Source organism: Thunnus thynnus, chromosome 22 (genome assembly GCF_963924715.1).
Source record: "Thunnus thynnus chromosome 22, fThuThy2.1, whole genome shotgun sequence".
NCBI classification, from domain to species: Eukaryota; Metazoa; Chordata; class Actinopteri; order Scombriformes; family Scombridae; genus Thunnus; species Thunnus thynnus.
This window is the reverse complement of record NC_089538.1, coordinates 13,700,974-13,714,318: the sequence shown is the minus strand read 5'-3', so window position 1 is coordinate 13,714,318 and position 13,345 is coordinate 13,700,974. Positions and strand designations below refer to the sequence as shown.

The window sequence follows — 13,345 nt, the reverse complement described above, 5'->3', positions numbered from 1 at the left end:
TTGATGCACTCTGCAATATCCTCAATCCCCTACAGGAAGAGGGACCAGAGCAGCCCAACTACGTTGTCATTTGGGATAATGTACGTTTCCATTGCTCTGGTCCACAACTGGTTCACTAACAACCCACATTTTTTAGTTCTCTATGTCTCACCATATTCCCCCGTTTCTAAATCCCACCAAAGAATTCTTTTCAGCATGGCGGGGGAAGGTATGTGACCGCAAACCCCATGAGTGTGTGATGCAACTCCAGGCAGTGGAGGAGGCGTGGGACAACATCCACACAGACGCCAGGGGTGGATCCACCACGCCAGCCACTTCTTCCCCCACTGCTTGGCCAGGGAGAACATCGCAGCCGATGTAGATGAGGTCTGATTTACATGTAGATCTGTTTCACCACATTTTATATTTTTATTTTTTGTGGGCCTACGAAAAAACTTTATTTTGCAGTCATTTCAGTCAGCTGAACATTTTACTGTATTACAGTAACAATATTAATTTTTGTATTTGACACTGATTTCATCATTACATCCCCTGAGAGACAGTCTAGACATTTTCTTACTGTAGTGTTTCTCATTTTACTTATCAGTGAAATTACTGTGAGTTTTGCCAAAATAGGTAACATTTGTGCATTCACAGAACTCTAACAATGTTGCAGTACAAGTTTACAATATGACTCTGGGAAGCTGCGTTGTGAGTTTAGCGCAATTGGAGCTCATTGGATAGACAAATATGCATTGTATCCTATTCTGATACTATGATTGTGTCAATGCAATATTTATATGGTACTGTAAGAGGAGAAATAATAGCTTATGTATCTGCAAAGAAAACACAGGAGGAGGAAGTTAGAAAGGAGCTTGAAATACAAATTAAACTCCTGGAGGATAGGCACAGACTCAACTCTAATACTGCTATTACCACACAACTAAAAAAGAAACACTCCCTAGTTGACCTAGTTGACAAAAGAAATAGAAAAATCTCTTATATTCACAAAACAAAAACATTACAATGGAGGACCAAACTCAATTAAAGTTCTGGCATATAAACTTAAGAAGCAAACTTGTAAATCCTACATCACTAAATTAAAAGACGATGCTACTCAAATAGCTGAGAAAGAGGAGACATTCACAATTTTATGAAAATTTACATAAGGACAAATTAGCAAAAATCAATGCAACAAAAATGGAAATGTATCCGGGAAAACTTAAACTAAAACAAGTCTCTTTACATCAGAACACATCCCTCACAATAACAATATCAATGGATGAAGTATCAAGACAAATACAGAAACTTAAAAAGGGTAAGACTCCAGGAGACGATGGATATACAAATGAATTTTACCATTACTGACACCAATCCCACATAAAGTCTATAATTTTGCATTAGTTTTGGGAACATGAGCACTGACCTGGAAGTCATCAGTAATCACATTCATCCCTAAAGAAAGATTTAACTGAGTGCTCATTATACAGGCCAGTATCGCTATTAAACACAGATCAAAAAGTATTCTCTTCAAGAATAACAGAGTTAAAAAGAAATAATTCCAAATATAATAAATAGAGACCAGTGGGGTTTTGTTTTTAACAGGTATTTAGCTGGTAATATAAGGTATACTTTAAATATAATTGATCACAGTCAAAAAAATAAAAAAAGATTTGCTTTTGCTAACAATCGATGTAGAAAAAGCATTTGATAGGGTACTTTGGCCCTTTATTTTTAATACAGCAAAAGCTTTTGATTTACATCACAAATTTATGTCATGGTTATAATTAATGCAAAAATCCTGGAGCACAAGTAAAGGTCAACGGTGGATCAGTAAACTGTGATGCTGGTGTTTGAGGTGATTTAAATATATTACATCCATTATCCTCCATAGTAAGATATGACATGTATTAAATGTAAAAGTAAAATGTATATCAGGCATGTAAAAACTGATATTATCTGAATATTTTTGTGTGTTCTTTTATTTCAATCCAAGTTTTATATCCCTGCATCAGTACTTCTGCTAAAGCCCGAAATTTGAGACCTGACTTGGCCTTCAATACTTGACACTTGACTCAGAGACTTGAGACTGGAGTTAGACTTGCATTTCGCCTTGAATACTTGAGACTTGACTTGGAATTTGACCGGAAATTGTAAAAACAGCTCTGGTTTGTGTATCATCCTGATTTTGTGGCTTACAACAGCAAAAGGAGCAAATGATCACACCTAATAGGACATAGATCAAGTTGGTGCTCCAGAAAGCAAACAGGTAGAGTGTCTTGTTGCAGTAGGAATCTGCTCTTCTTTTCTCGTAGTTGGGTTCGTAGATGGAGTAGATTGCGATACTACCTACAGAAAAAAAAACAAAACATCTCAGATAGTACTGTGGCACATTTAGTAGCAAAGCTTCCTTTTGGTGTCATAATTACAGATCTTCGCTTCAAACTAATGGCATGTTAATAAAAGTGTTCAGTTCTTTTGCAGGAATATTGTAATGATTGTGTTACATAGAGGCATCATATAGAGGCATTAGTAGAACATCTAGTGGCCTGTAAATGTTATTACAGCACACTCACTTTCTAACTGCAATATGTCTAATAAAGCTTCAATATCATGACTTTTCACTAAAAACAACAACAACCAGTGACTATACTTTCATTAAACAAAAATAAAGGAGTATTTTTTATGTGCAACATAGACATTGGTGTTTCAGCTCACAACTTTATGTAAAGCTGTATTCATTCATTTTGGCCACTTGGGGGCAGAAGAAATCCACAACAAGTTGACAACAGCCTTGACATAAAGGCATGTTGCCTTATGAAGTTGTTATGGTTATATCTGTTTTCTTCTTACACTTCCAGCAAACACGGAGCAACTTTAGCCTTCATTTTGATTCATTTTTGTAGCCTTTGACAAAGACCAATATTCAAAGACCAACTTTAGCTCTGTTTTGTCTTGCTTGAGTGATTTTTGACTCTTTACCAGCTAGTTGCTTTCTTTGTTTGGCATTTGCTGCTGGGCAGGTAGTGTATAATGAGTTTAATTTTATTGAATGTTCTGAAATGTGTCTGAAATGCTGCCTGCTGCTGCTGGACTCTGGGCTTGACTGACTTAAACAAATTGATTAGTGGAGCTCTACCTGCTTGTGTTAGTGTATTGGTTAGTCTATTAACACAAGTCTTTCAGATTACCAGCAATGAACCAGCAAAAGAAGAATGGAACAATCATGCAGGAACAATCAACTTTGCACATGTTGCACCAGCAGAGGAGGATGATGGAGAAAGAGACAAATCCTAACAAATAGACGGGGATGAAGGGCTGCCTTGGACATTCATTTCGGTACACTGCTCCTGTGGGACACAAACATAAAGAGAAGTATAATTTAACTTGCCTCACTAAGTAATGATGATTGTACTCTATTTTATTGATTTAAAAAAAATTCTTTCCACCACAGAATACGGATTTAGATAACATAAACACACATTTATGACAGTAAATTCATCAGTCACTTACCAACTATCGTCTGACCAATGACCAAGATAAACAAAACCAAGACACATACTGAGGAAAGACAGACAGAATATGTTTAAGTGACTAATGACATTATATTAGGGGCTGTAGATGTTTCAAAATTCAAAGATGACTGCAAGTGTGCAAGAATTTTGCACATCTCTGTCTCTCTTGCATCTTCTTTACCTATCACAACAGGTCTGTCACTCTCTGGCATTATTACTTCCGACAAACTGAACCTTAAGAAAGACAAAGAGAACAGAGACACATACATTAGCTGTTTAATATAACTGATGATAAACAGTGTAAACAAGAGACGAGTCTAAAAGTTGCCTGCAGGCTAAAATGGACTATGGAAGCCCTGAGAGGCAAGTGACAAAAAAAAAGTCTGATCTAAATTGTTTTCTCTCCTGAGTTTATGACTTAAGAACAGGGGGGAAAAAAGTTTTTGCCAGGATAAGCTCCTTTCTAAGTCCCTTAATTCTTTTTCATCTGTGAAACAGGTGGAAAAAAATTTTGGCATGTGAAAAAAAGTTTTTTTTTTGGTCAGGATTTTCTGTTTGTTGTTGTAATACTCATTTTGGCCACAAGAGTTTGAAGTGCACCACTACCCCATGTTTGAAATAGGACTAAAACCATTCATGTTTTCTTCCAGGTGAGCTTTAATTTCTCCATGTACTCTAAACACAAGGTACAAATATTGTGTGTTAGCAAGTTATGTAACATTACCGTCATGTCTTTCTTTTGTCACCTGGAAGAAATACTGGAGCTCTATTCCCTTAATGTCTGGAGGAAAAGAGAATTGAAATGTGTTTAATTCTTTTAAAAGCTGTTAACCTTTTATTTTTGTTAAATTCCACTTTCTGCTCAATATTGTCTCACTGCAAATGTTTCGCTTTGGATGTGAACAACATCTGCTATTATGCAGATAACAAGGCAATGTTTGTCGTGTCAACTATTATCTGAGTGATGGGCAAGATGCAGAAAACCACCTTACAGTCAAAAGACAGACAGGACATACTTTTAAGTCAACACTAACTTACATGCAGCCACTGTGAACACAAGCACATCACTATCTCTCGCCTACTACAGCGGTTGAGGGTTGATGTCAGCAGATGCCTCGAAATGTGTCACTCTGACTTTATCAGTAATGGTGGGTCTAGCCTGCAGAGGGGAGATATGTGTCAAATCATACTAGCTGCAAAAGTTGAGTATGGAAACTGAAAGTAGGAAAAGACAAGTACAAAATAGCTCCTCCAATAATCCACATATACTGAAGCCTACTTCATTGAAACTGATGAATAGTTTCATGTTAGTTTTTGCAAAAGAGGTTGAGACCAAACAAGCTCAAGAAAGAACAGTTCCATTTTTTTTTATTAGCAGAAAAGGCATTTAAATGCAACAGGTACAGTAAATTAACAGTTCCAAAATATATTTTGAGTTTTAGGGGGAAAAGACAATCAGACATGTACCTTTAATGGGTCAAACTGGCTGCAGCTCCTCGATGACAGCTGAAAAAAAGAGTGAAAAGCTTCCAGACAAGAACCCGTTAATATGCGTTGCTGAATTATAATATCTGTAGGTCACAGACAGATCACTGTACACGTGAAGTGTGTGTGTCCCTTCCTCTTTATCCAGGAAGGCTTTTTCACCTTAACTGTTTTTTTTGCTTTATATTCCATGTTATATGTTTTTAATGCTGTCGCACCTTGACATTCACTGTGAATTAAAAGTGCAGTACAAATTAAATGTATTTATTTATTTAATTTTTTATTTTAGTTCAACTTCAACAACTTTTTGAAGCTTAATTTCTGTTCCTTTCCATTACAGTGGTGGGAATGAGGATGAGCAGCAGATTAATGATTTTTGTATTTTTAAATTGTTATATTTGTACTTTTACTGAAGTAAAGGATGTAGATACTTCGTCCACCACTGTGACCAATAGTGTACCAAACTTCAAAGTTGAAAAGGATGAAAGTCTGGAAACAAAACCATGGAAATTTCAGAATAGTATGAACCTTCATCTTTTTAAGGAGGGTTTATTTTTTATGTACTCCCTAACTCTATAACATCTTATAATATAATTTCCTCCTCTGTCTGTAAATAGTTCAATTTATGGGTGACATGTGTCTCTGCCCCCCAGTGGGAACTACCGTTGGTGCTCGAGGTCCTAGTGAGTGATTTATGTCTAATGTTAAAACAAAACTGTCTTTTCTTGTGGCTCCACATGGCTCCACCTTTTCTTGCTTTTCATTTAGTTGATACAAAAGTCTTCAAAATTTTTAATACATTTTTAGTAGTGTTCTTGTAATGGGTTTTTTAAGCAGTAAACATTTTCATTCAACTCAAACTGTTCCTTCCATATCATACATCTCTTCAACAATGCCCAACCACTGCCTTAGAGTACAAGGATTCACTTTGCACAATTTTGCAAACATCATTGCAAAATGTCCCCGTTTTCTGCACAGTCTCCTTCATGATGATGTGTAGATTAAAATCTGCTTTTAGTCTGAAGAGAAATTTAACTACATTTTTCCAAAACATTCTTCCTATATCCTGGTGTTAGTGGTTTTATGTTGTAGCTTACATATATTGTACCAGTCATCTTAAGATATTTTCATCTTCACCAAAATTTCAACCATCTTCTGTCTCTTTCAATCAACAGTTTTGAGCAGTAACAATTATTCAGTGTGAGGCAGGAAGTCTCATAAAATTGAGCCTCAAAATATGTATCAAACATTTAGTAAAATTCATTGGGCTGGCTACCTTCTGCACCAACAAACACACACAGGGTGTGTTCACATTCATATGCTGCCTAAAGAAGCCTGTGAAGCTGTGACTTTTAGAGGACCAGGGTCTAGATTATTGCATGTTCCTGCCTCTGGTCTCTCAAAGAGACATATTACATGTACAAGATTGATTCCAAACAGAATATATCAACCTAAAGGAGTTTGTGTGCAGCTGTGAAATTGTAAAAACATGTGGGTTGTTACTATTGGATCTCTAGAGACTCTAGAGACTTAAGGTGGACATCTAGTGGCCTCTATATGTTACTACAGTGTATTTATTCTCCAACTGATTAACCTTAATAGAAGGAGTCTGGTAAACAGGACCCTGGTAGTATACTGTGTGTTACAGGCGTGTGGGCTTGAGGGTGTGTGTTAGTCTTGACTTCCTCATTCAAGATCTCTTTTTGATGCTTGATTTCTATTCCCTTTTCGTTACAGTGATAAAAAAAAATTAGGATCAGCAGTGGAATGAAAAGAGAAATGAAAAGAGATGAGTCTAAGGGTGACATGCTCTTCATTAAACAAAAAACCAAACATTTGTACTGTAGCAAACTTCCATGAAAGTCGAGGGAAATTTTTATGTTGGGTTGTTGTTGTTGTTTTTGTTGGTTTGTTTTAATAGCAAGACATTGATATTATAGAATGACCCAAAAAACTTCAAAAAAGGACAGTTTAAAAATCTTTAAAAATTTAAAAATTAACTTAAACATACAAACTTAAATACAGTATGAAATGCTCAGAAATATACAAAACATTCTGCACTGGTGAAAATGATAAAAAAAAAAAAAATTAATTAAAATACAACATGTGACAGTATATCAGACAGATATACTGTTATATCTGTGCTGTGTCTTTGTGCTACGCTAAGCAGCTGCTGGCTATGGCCTTATATTTACCGTAGAGACATGAGTGTTATCATTCTTCTCATTTAACTCTTGGCAAGATAGTAAATAAGCACTTTTTTAAAATCCGTTTTCTGCTCAATATTGTGTCACTGTAAATGTTTTCTTGCCTTGGAACCACAACATCAGTTGCCATCTGGTCTTCACAAAATGTTCTCCACTATCTCTACCTTTTCCAAAATGCCACTCATTTCACCACTTTGTTCTTGTTTTCTCTCTGTAAAAACATTCTTTTATTATTATGATTTGATTAGTGATTGATTAGTTTTCCTGGCAATGGGCCTTAATTTGAAAAACAAGATTTCCTGGATCATCGTAAACACAACAGTCAGTAGTTTAAGAAGGACTGACAATATTTGATTTGTTGATTGTTGCTGACAGTTTCTGTTGTTGTTGTTCTTTTCCAGGCCGGCATTACGTGTTGATGGGAAAAGTCGATGCACAGGGCAACGGCCTTCTCAGCCCCTCCAGCTTCACTCTCCTCTATAAGCCCATCCACGCCAAAGCACTGGCCAACCTGTCACGCAAACCATGCTGACATCACAGCCCTGTCCACTAATCAGATTGTCTGTCAGTCTGAAAACATGTAACTTTACATAAAGAATGAAAATATTATGTTTTTTTCTAATGATGGGAAAAATGAACCAGACTTAACAACCGTACTTGGGGAATGATCTTTTATTAAACATCAAATATATGTAGGCACATAAGTAACAATTAACAAATTTCAAATGCTTTATAATACTTAATCTGTGAGCTGAATGAAAATCAGTCAGAAATATGTCTAAACAATTGGTAGTCATTATATTAATCAGTATAAAATCTGAATAAACTTCAATCAATAATCTAATCAATAAAGCAAATTAATCCCATCAACAAACCATTCAAACTCTGGAGCAGAGCAATGATCAATGAATGCATCAATCTAGATTCACATCTTTGCAATTATCAATAGTTCAAACAATGCCAAAATCTGTACTGATCAAGTACTGATCAAATATACGGCATAATTGGTCTAAGTAGTAAAAGGTGACTAAATACCAGATTGTCAATCCTTTTGTTGAACTTGTATACATGACTCTTAATCTTCTATGGCAATGTTTAAATTTAGCAGGAGCTTTAGCAATTACATTTTTTAATAGTAAAAATACAACATAAAGAATTATATTTTGTATATAAATTATAATATTTCTGTGCTAAGAAAAATACAGATCATTAAACTGTGATGCTGGTGATTTAAATATCTTGCGTTTATTATCCTCCATGGTGAAATACGATGTGTATAAAATGTAAAAGTAAAATGTCCAAATTTTTATATCCCTGCATCAGTGTTTGTGTCACAGCTGGAGATCTGAGACATGTCTTGGCCTTGAAGACTTTAGACTTTACTTGGAGACTTGAGACTTTATTTGAACTTGGACCGGCAGACGTATAAGCAGCTCTGGTTTGTTTATCCTTCTTCCTCTCTAGTTCCTTGCATCAGCAATAGGAGGAAAGAAGTAATCTATCACACCTATCAGAAAAAACCCAGCTAATATGACATCGGTCATGGTGGTGCTCCAGACAGCGTACAGGTAGAGTGTCTTGTTGCAGTAGGAATCTGCGGTTGTGTTCTTGAAGTTGGGTTCACTGATGGAGTGGATCTTGATACTACCTAAAGGAAAAGAATACACATCTCACAGATCGTATTCAACGCAAGTGGAATAAGCCAGAGAAAACACCTTCAATATGATGAGTTCTACCTAAAGACAAGGTGTACTTTTCATTTGCAACATTAAGACATTGATTTTCAGCCCACCACCTTGTGTATCTTTTATTTAAAGCTGCATTGATTATTTTTGGCCACTTAAGGGCAGAGGAAATCCACATCAAACTGATAAAACAATAGTCCTGACATACAGTACAGGTTTGTTGCCTTATAAACAGTCAGAATTAAACTTAGTATTCTGACTTTAAACTCCTCTTCTGTAGGATAGATTCACTGCTTATACATTCCCACAGTATGTTGTTAATCCACAATTGCTGTAATTAACAACATGGAAGTTAAAGTTCTGCTTCATGCACATGTCAGATTTTTCAAAAGGAAAGTTTTTTACATTTCCAGAGAGTGAATGAAGGAATTAAGACAGATAAGACAGATCGAGGAAGATTTGCTGGATGTAACAATAATAGAAAAACAAGGTGACAGTAAAGAAGATGCAACTGATTGGAGATTGATTGGTTTTAGATGGAAAGAGAAACACAGATAAGCAGCCCAGGTTATCAGATGATGGAGAGATATGAACAAACTGAAAGCAAGAAGGCAGAAAAACTGGTAAGGTAACTTTTATCTGGATGAATTATCGTTCTGGTTCATACTTTAAAGGCACAATCTGTTCTTCAAATGTCAACTAAAGGACAGCTCCTCTATCCTGACACACATAAAGAGCTTTACTCAGTAAAAACGAATATGTATGTATATAATGTATTAATTGTTCTATGAACAAAGTTTGTGTTTAAAATTGACATGAAAGATTTTCACGATACATGTTACAGGAAAATAAATATATAATAACCCATATTATGGTAATGTGCAAATGTGCTCAAACCAACTATCTGCTGTTTGCCATTTTGCAACCTCACCTCAGATTCTGAACCTCTGTCCTGCTTTCAGCTTATTGATTTGGGCGACAACTTTTCCCACAACTAAGAAAATGGTGGTTCGTGACAAAGAACGCATCAATACTCAAACCTATATCTAGAAATATCTGTGTCTTCATCTGTGTCTGTAACTTTCACGTGGTTCTTCTTTAGAAAGGACCTGACATCTTCATTCAATAAAATGCCGTCATGTCTATCTAATGATCACAATTTACGCCTGAAATTTATATACAGTATCAACTGACTGATGTTTATACACGTTTGCATAGCGGTAGGGGCGCGTCATCCATCTTTATACCATACCATGGATGTATTAAGAGAACTGGATACGGAGCTGCTGCTCAGCCTTGCTAACAATTCCTCCCAGTGGCCACTTGCAGTATTGCAGTGAAAAAAATCCCCTGTGACCCAAAAAGCATTTTCCCCAAAGACCACCATTATAAAAGAGACGTCTATAAAACTGACACCTCTAACTGCAAATAAGGTCAATTATTACTCTTTGGATTAGGAATTATTAATCCATGAAGGTTTTATATTTGTAAACTTTTCCTCGAGCCTAGAAAATCAATCTTAATGCCATTGAGGTGCCATCTGTGAGTCCGGTATTGGGTTCTTATAATACATCCATGGACCATACCCACACGTATATGCCCATGCTCTCTTCACCAGCTAGTCGCTGACTTTGTCTGTCTCTGCATTTCATGCTGGGCAGGTAGTGTATAATGAGTTTAATTTTTATGAAAACAGCTGCCTGCTGCTGCTGGAAATGGACTAAAAAGAGACATTCTGCTAATTGTCAGTTCCCTCACTGTAAGCAACATCTTTCACATTCCCCTGTTATTTGACTCATTGTTAAAATCTAACTGCTTGTGTTAGTGCGTTGATTGATCTGTAACTCGAGTCTTTCAGCTTACCAGCGATGAGCCAGCAAATGAAGAAGACAGCGGTCACACATAAATAGACGTCCAAGTTTGACTGGAAGAGGACTAGCAGGATCACGGCTCCAAATAAATGTCCCCACAAATAGATGGGGATGAAGGGCTCCTTTGGACAGTCATTTCCATAGACTGCTGCTGTGGGACACAAAGACAAACATAAGAGTACAATTTAAGCTTTCTCATCAACTAATGATGTTTTACTTTTATTGATTTAAAAACTTCTTTCCCACCACATAATACTGATTTAAATAACAAATGCACCTTTAGGATAGTAAATGCATCAGTCACTTACCAACTAGTGTATGAGCAATGACAATCACAACCGTGACATATACTGAAAACAGAAAGACAGAATATGTTTGAGTGACTAATAACAAGACAGGCAATAGACTATGACAATGCATATGTTGCAAAACGATTTCAGTTTTACACATCAATATCTCACCTATTACTTTTGGAAGTGAGAAGTTGCTTTGAAGTCCGTAAATGCCAGACATTATTAGTTCTGATAAATCTAACCTTCAGAAAGGAAGACAAAGAAAACAGATACATCAGTTGTTTACACCATTTGTCAGGTAAATTAAAAGAGATGAGTGTAAGGGTGATTAATTAATGTATAATATATAAAATGTGTGTGTGTTTATCATTAGACAAAAAACAAACAACTGTACTGTGGCAAACTTCCGTGAAAGTCAGGGTCAGTTTTTATGTTGCTTTTTGTTTTGTTTTAGTAGCAAGAGGTTGATATTCGTAACATTACAGTTTAACACAATGACCCAAAAAGCTCAAAGGAGAGTTTGAAAATCTTAGCAGAAAACTTTAAAATACAAACTTAAATACAATATGAAATGCTCAGAAAAATACAAGACATTCTGCACATGTGAAAATGATAATTAAATTAAAATAGAACATGACAGTGTATCAGAGATTATATCATACCTGTTTGTGCGTCTGATGATGATCTCCTACTCGAATGGAAAGAAAAAGCTTTTGTTGGAGGCATGTAGGCATGTGGGTGTGCGCAAGTCTTGACTTCCTGGTTTAATGTCTTGAATCTGTCTTTGATTCTGGATTTCACTTCCCTTTCCAAAATAAAATAAAAACAATTAATAATAATAATAATAATAATAATAATAATAATAATAATAATAATAATAATAATTGGTAAAATAAATTAAAAATGCCTAAACATCATCAGGTGATTTTAAATAATTTGCATCAATTATCCTCCATAAAAATCACATCTTAAACTCTGGATAAAATGTGCATCAGGCAGACATGAAAACATAGATCAATATTCGTTTGAGTTCTTTTATTTCAATCCAAATTTATTTATGCCTGCAACAGCGTTGGTGCATAAACATCCTGCTTTGGTTCCTTATAACAGCAACAGCATAAAAGGACCAGACCTAACAGGACGTAGGTCAAGGTGGTGCTGCAGAAAGCAAACAGGTAGAGTGTCTTGTTGCAGTAGGAATCAGCTTGTGTTGTGTTCTTGTTGTAGTTGGGTTCGTAGATGGAGTAGATCGCGATACTACCTGTAGAAAAAAAGAATATACATCTCACAGATAGTATTGTGGCACATTTATTTTCAAAGTTTCCTTGTGGCTTTTAACTAATGACATATTAAAAGCATTCAGTCCCTTTGCAGGAAGTTGCTGGTCACTAGTCACTGATTTTGTCTGGTTTTTGGTTCTGAGAAGGTAGTGTATAATGAGTTTCTTAATTTTTTCTGAAAGCAGCTGTCTGCTGCTGCTGAACACTGGGTTTGACTGACTAAAAAGAGACACATTGATTAGTGGAACTCTACCTGCTTGTGTTAGTGTATTGGTTAGTCTCAAGTCTTTTGTCTTACCAGCAATGAACCAGCAAAAGAAGAAGACGGCGGTCACGCAGTAACAGACCACATTGCACATGTCACATTTGTTGCACCACCACAAGAGGAAGAAGATGGATACAAATCCTTGCAAATAGATGGGGATAAAAGGCTGCCTTGGACAGTCATCTTGGTACTGTCCTCCTGTGTGACACAAAGACAAAGATAACGTGTCTCATCAAGTAATTATAATTGTAGTTTCTTTCTTGTCCCAGAATAAACAGTGATTTAAACAACATGAATACAACTTTATGACAGTAAATGCTTCAGTCACTTACCAACTGTCACCTGAGCAGTGAGCAAGATAATCATAATCAGCACGCTACATACTGGAGGAGAGACAGTGGCAGAATGTGTTACAGTGACCAATGACAATATTTTGGCTGTAGATGTTAAATTAATTCAACTATGACTGCAAGTGTGCTGAGTAACTGAGTAACTTTCATACGAATGAATTGGGGCCCGCCTCTGATGCTGTATCCAATTCTCTTTATACGTCCATGTCCTAGATTTTGCACATCTCTGTGTCTCACCTACTGTCACAGCTGGAAGTTCAGTGTGTTGAGGTCTGACACTCTCTGGCATTTTACCGATAAATACCGATAAATGTTATTATGCAGACAACGACGCAATGTTTGAGGTGTAAAAAGGAGACAGCAAGACAACAGTGTGGTGTTTGTTGACCAGTATCTTGTTATTTGCATGTTTGTT

General features: G+C 36.1%; 1 protein-coding gene across 5 annotated transcripts; it reads right to left on the bottom strand.

The window, feature by feature from the left end:
* Nucleotides 1–1,324: 1,324 nt before the first annotated feature.
* LOC137174527 (transmembrane protein 272-like) lies at nucleotides 1,325–13,232 on the bottom strand. 5 transcript variants are annotated; one of them, XR_010925385.1, is made up of 9 exons: nucleotides 13,168–13,232; nucleotides 12,913–12,963; nucleotides 12,614–12,778; nucleotides 12,168–12,296; nucleotides 11,698–11,840; nucleotides 11,204–11,277; nucleotides 11,051–11,092; nucleotides 10,735–10,890; nucleotides 7,721–8,834 (listed from the first exon to the last, which is right to left on the bottom strand). XR_010925385.1 is itself a non-coding variant. In XM_067579880.1 (9 exons), the coding sequence occupies exons 6-9, from the start codon at nucleotides 11,253–11,255 to the stop codon at nucleotides 8,647–8,649; spliced, it is 441 nt and encodes a 146-aa protein (XP_067435981.1). In that variant the 5' UTR covers nucleotides 11,256–11,277; nucleotides 11,698–11,840; nucleotides 12,168–12,296; nucleotides 12,614–12,778; nucleotides 12,913–12,963; nucleotides 13,168–13,232; the 3' UTR covers nucleotides 7,721–8,646. The 5 variants fall into 5 exon arrangements, 3 of the variants coding, with proteins under 3 accessions (XP_067435979.1, XP_067435981.1, XP_067435980.1); XM_067579880.1 differs by having other exon boundaries at nucleotides 10,735–10,893; XR_010925386.1 differs by lacking the exons at nucleotides 7,721–8,834; nucleotides 10,735–10,890; nucleotides 11,051–11,092; ... (4 more) ...; nucleotides 12,913–12,963; nucleotides 13,168–13,232 and adding exons at nucleotides 1,325–2,328; nucleotides 3,171–3,329; nucleotides 3,493–3,540; ... (1 more) ...; nucleotides 4,533–4,653; nucleotides 4,962–5,486.
* Nucleotides 13,233–13,345: the final 113 nt, after the last annotated feature.

What these genes read in the sequence shown, in the direction of transcription:
- LOC137174527 (XM_067579878.1), bottom strand. Translation starts at nt 11,255, where the DNA reads ATGTCTGGCATTTACGGACTTCAAAGCAACTTCTCACTTCCAAAAGTA. An exon ending in CTCACTTCCAAAAGTAATAG is followed by an intron (nt 11,093 to 11,203) that starts GTGAGATATTGA and finishes TTCTGTTTTCAG; the next exon opens with TATATGTCACGGTTGTGATT. An exon ending in CATTGCTCATACACTAGTTG is followed by an intron (nt 10,894 to 11,050) that starts GTAAGTGACTGA and finishes TGTGTCCCACAG; the next exon opens with CAGCAGTCTATGGAAATGAC.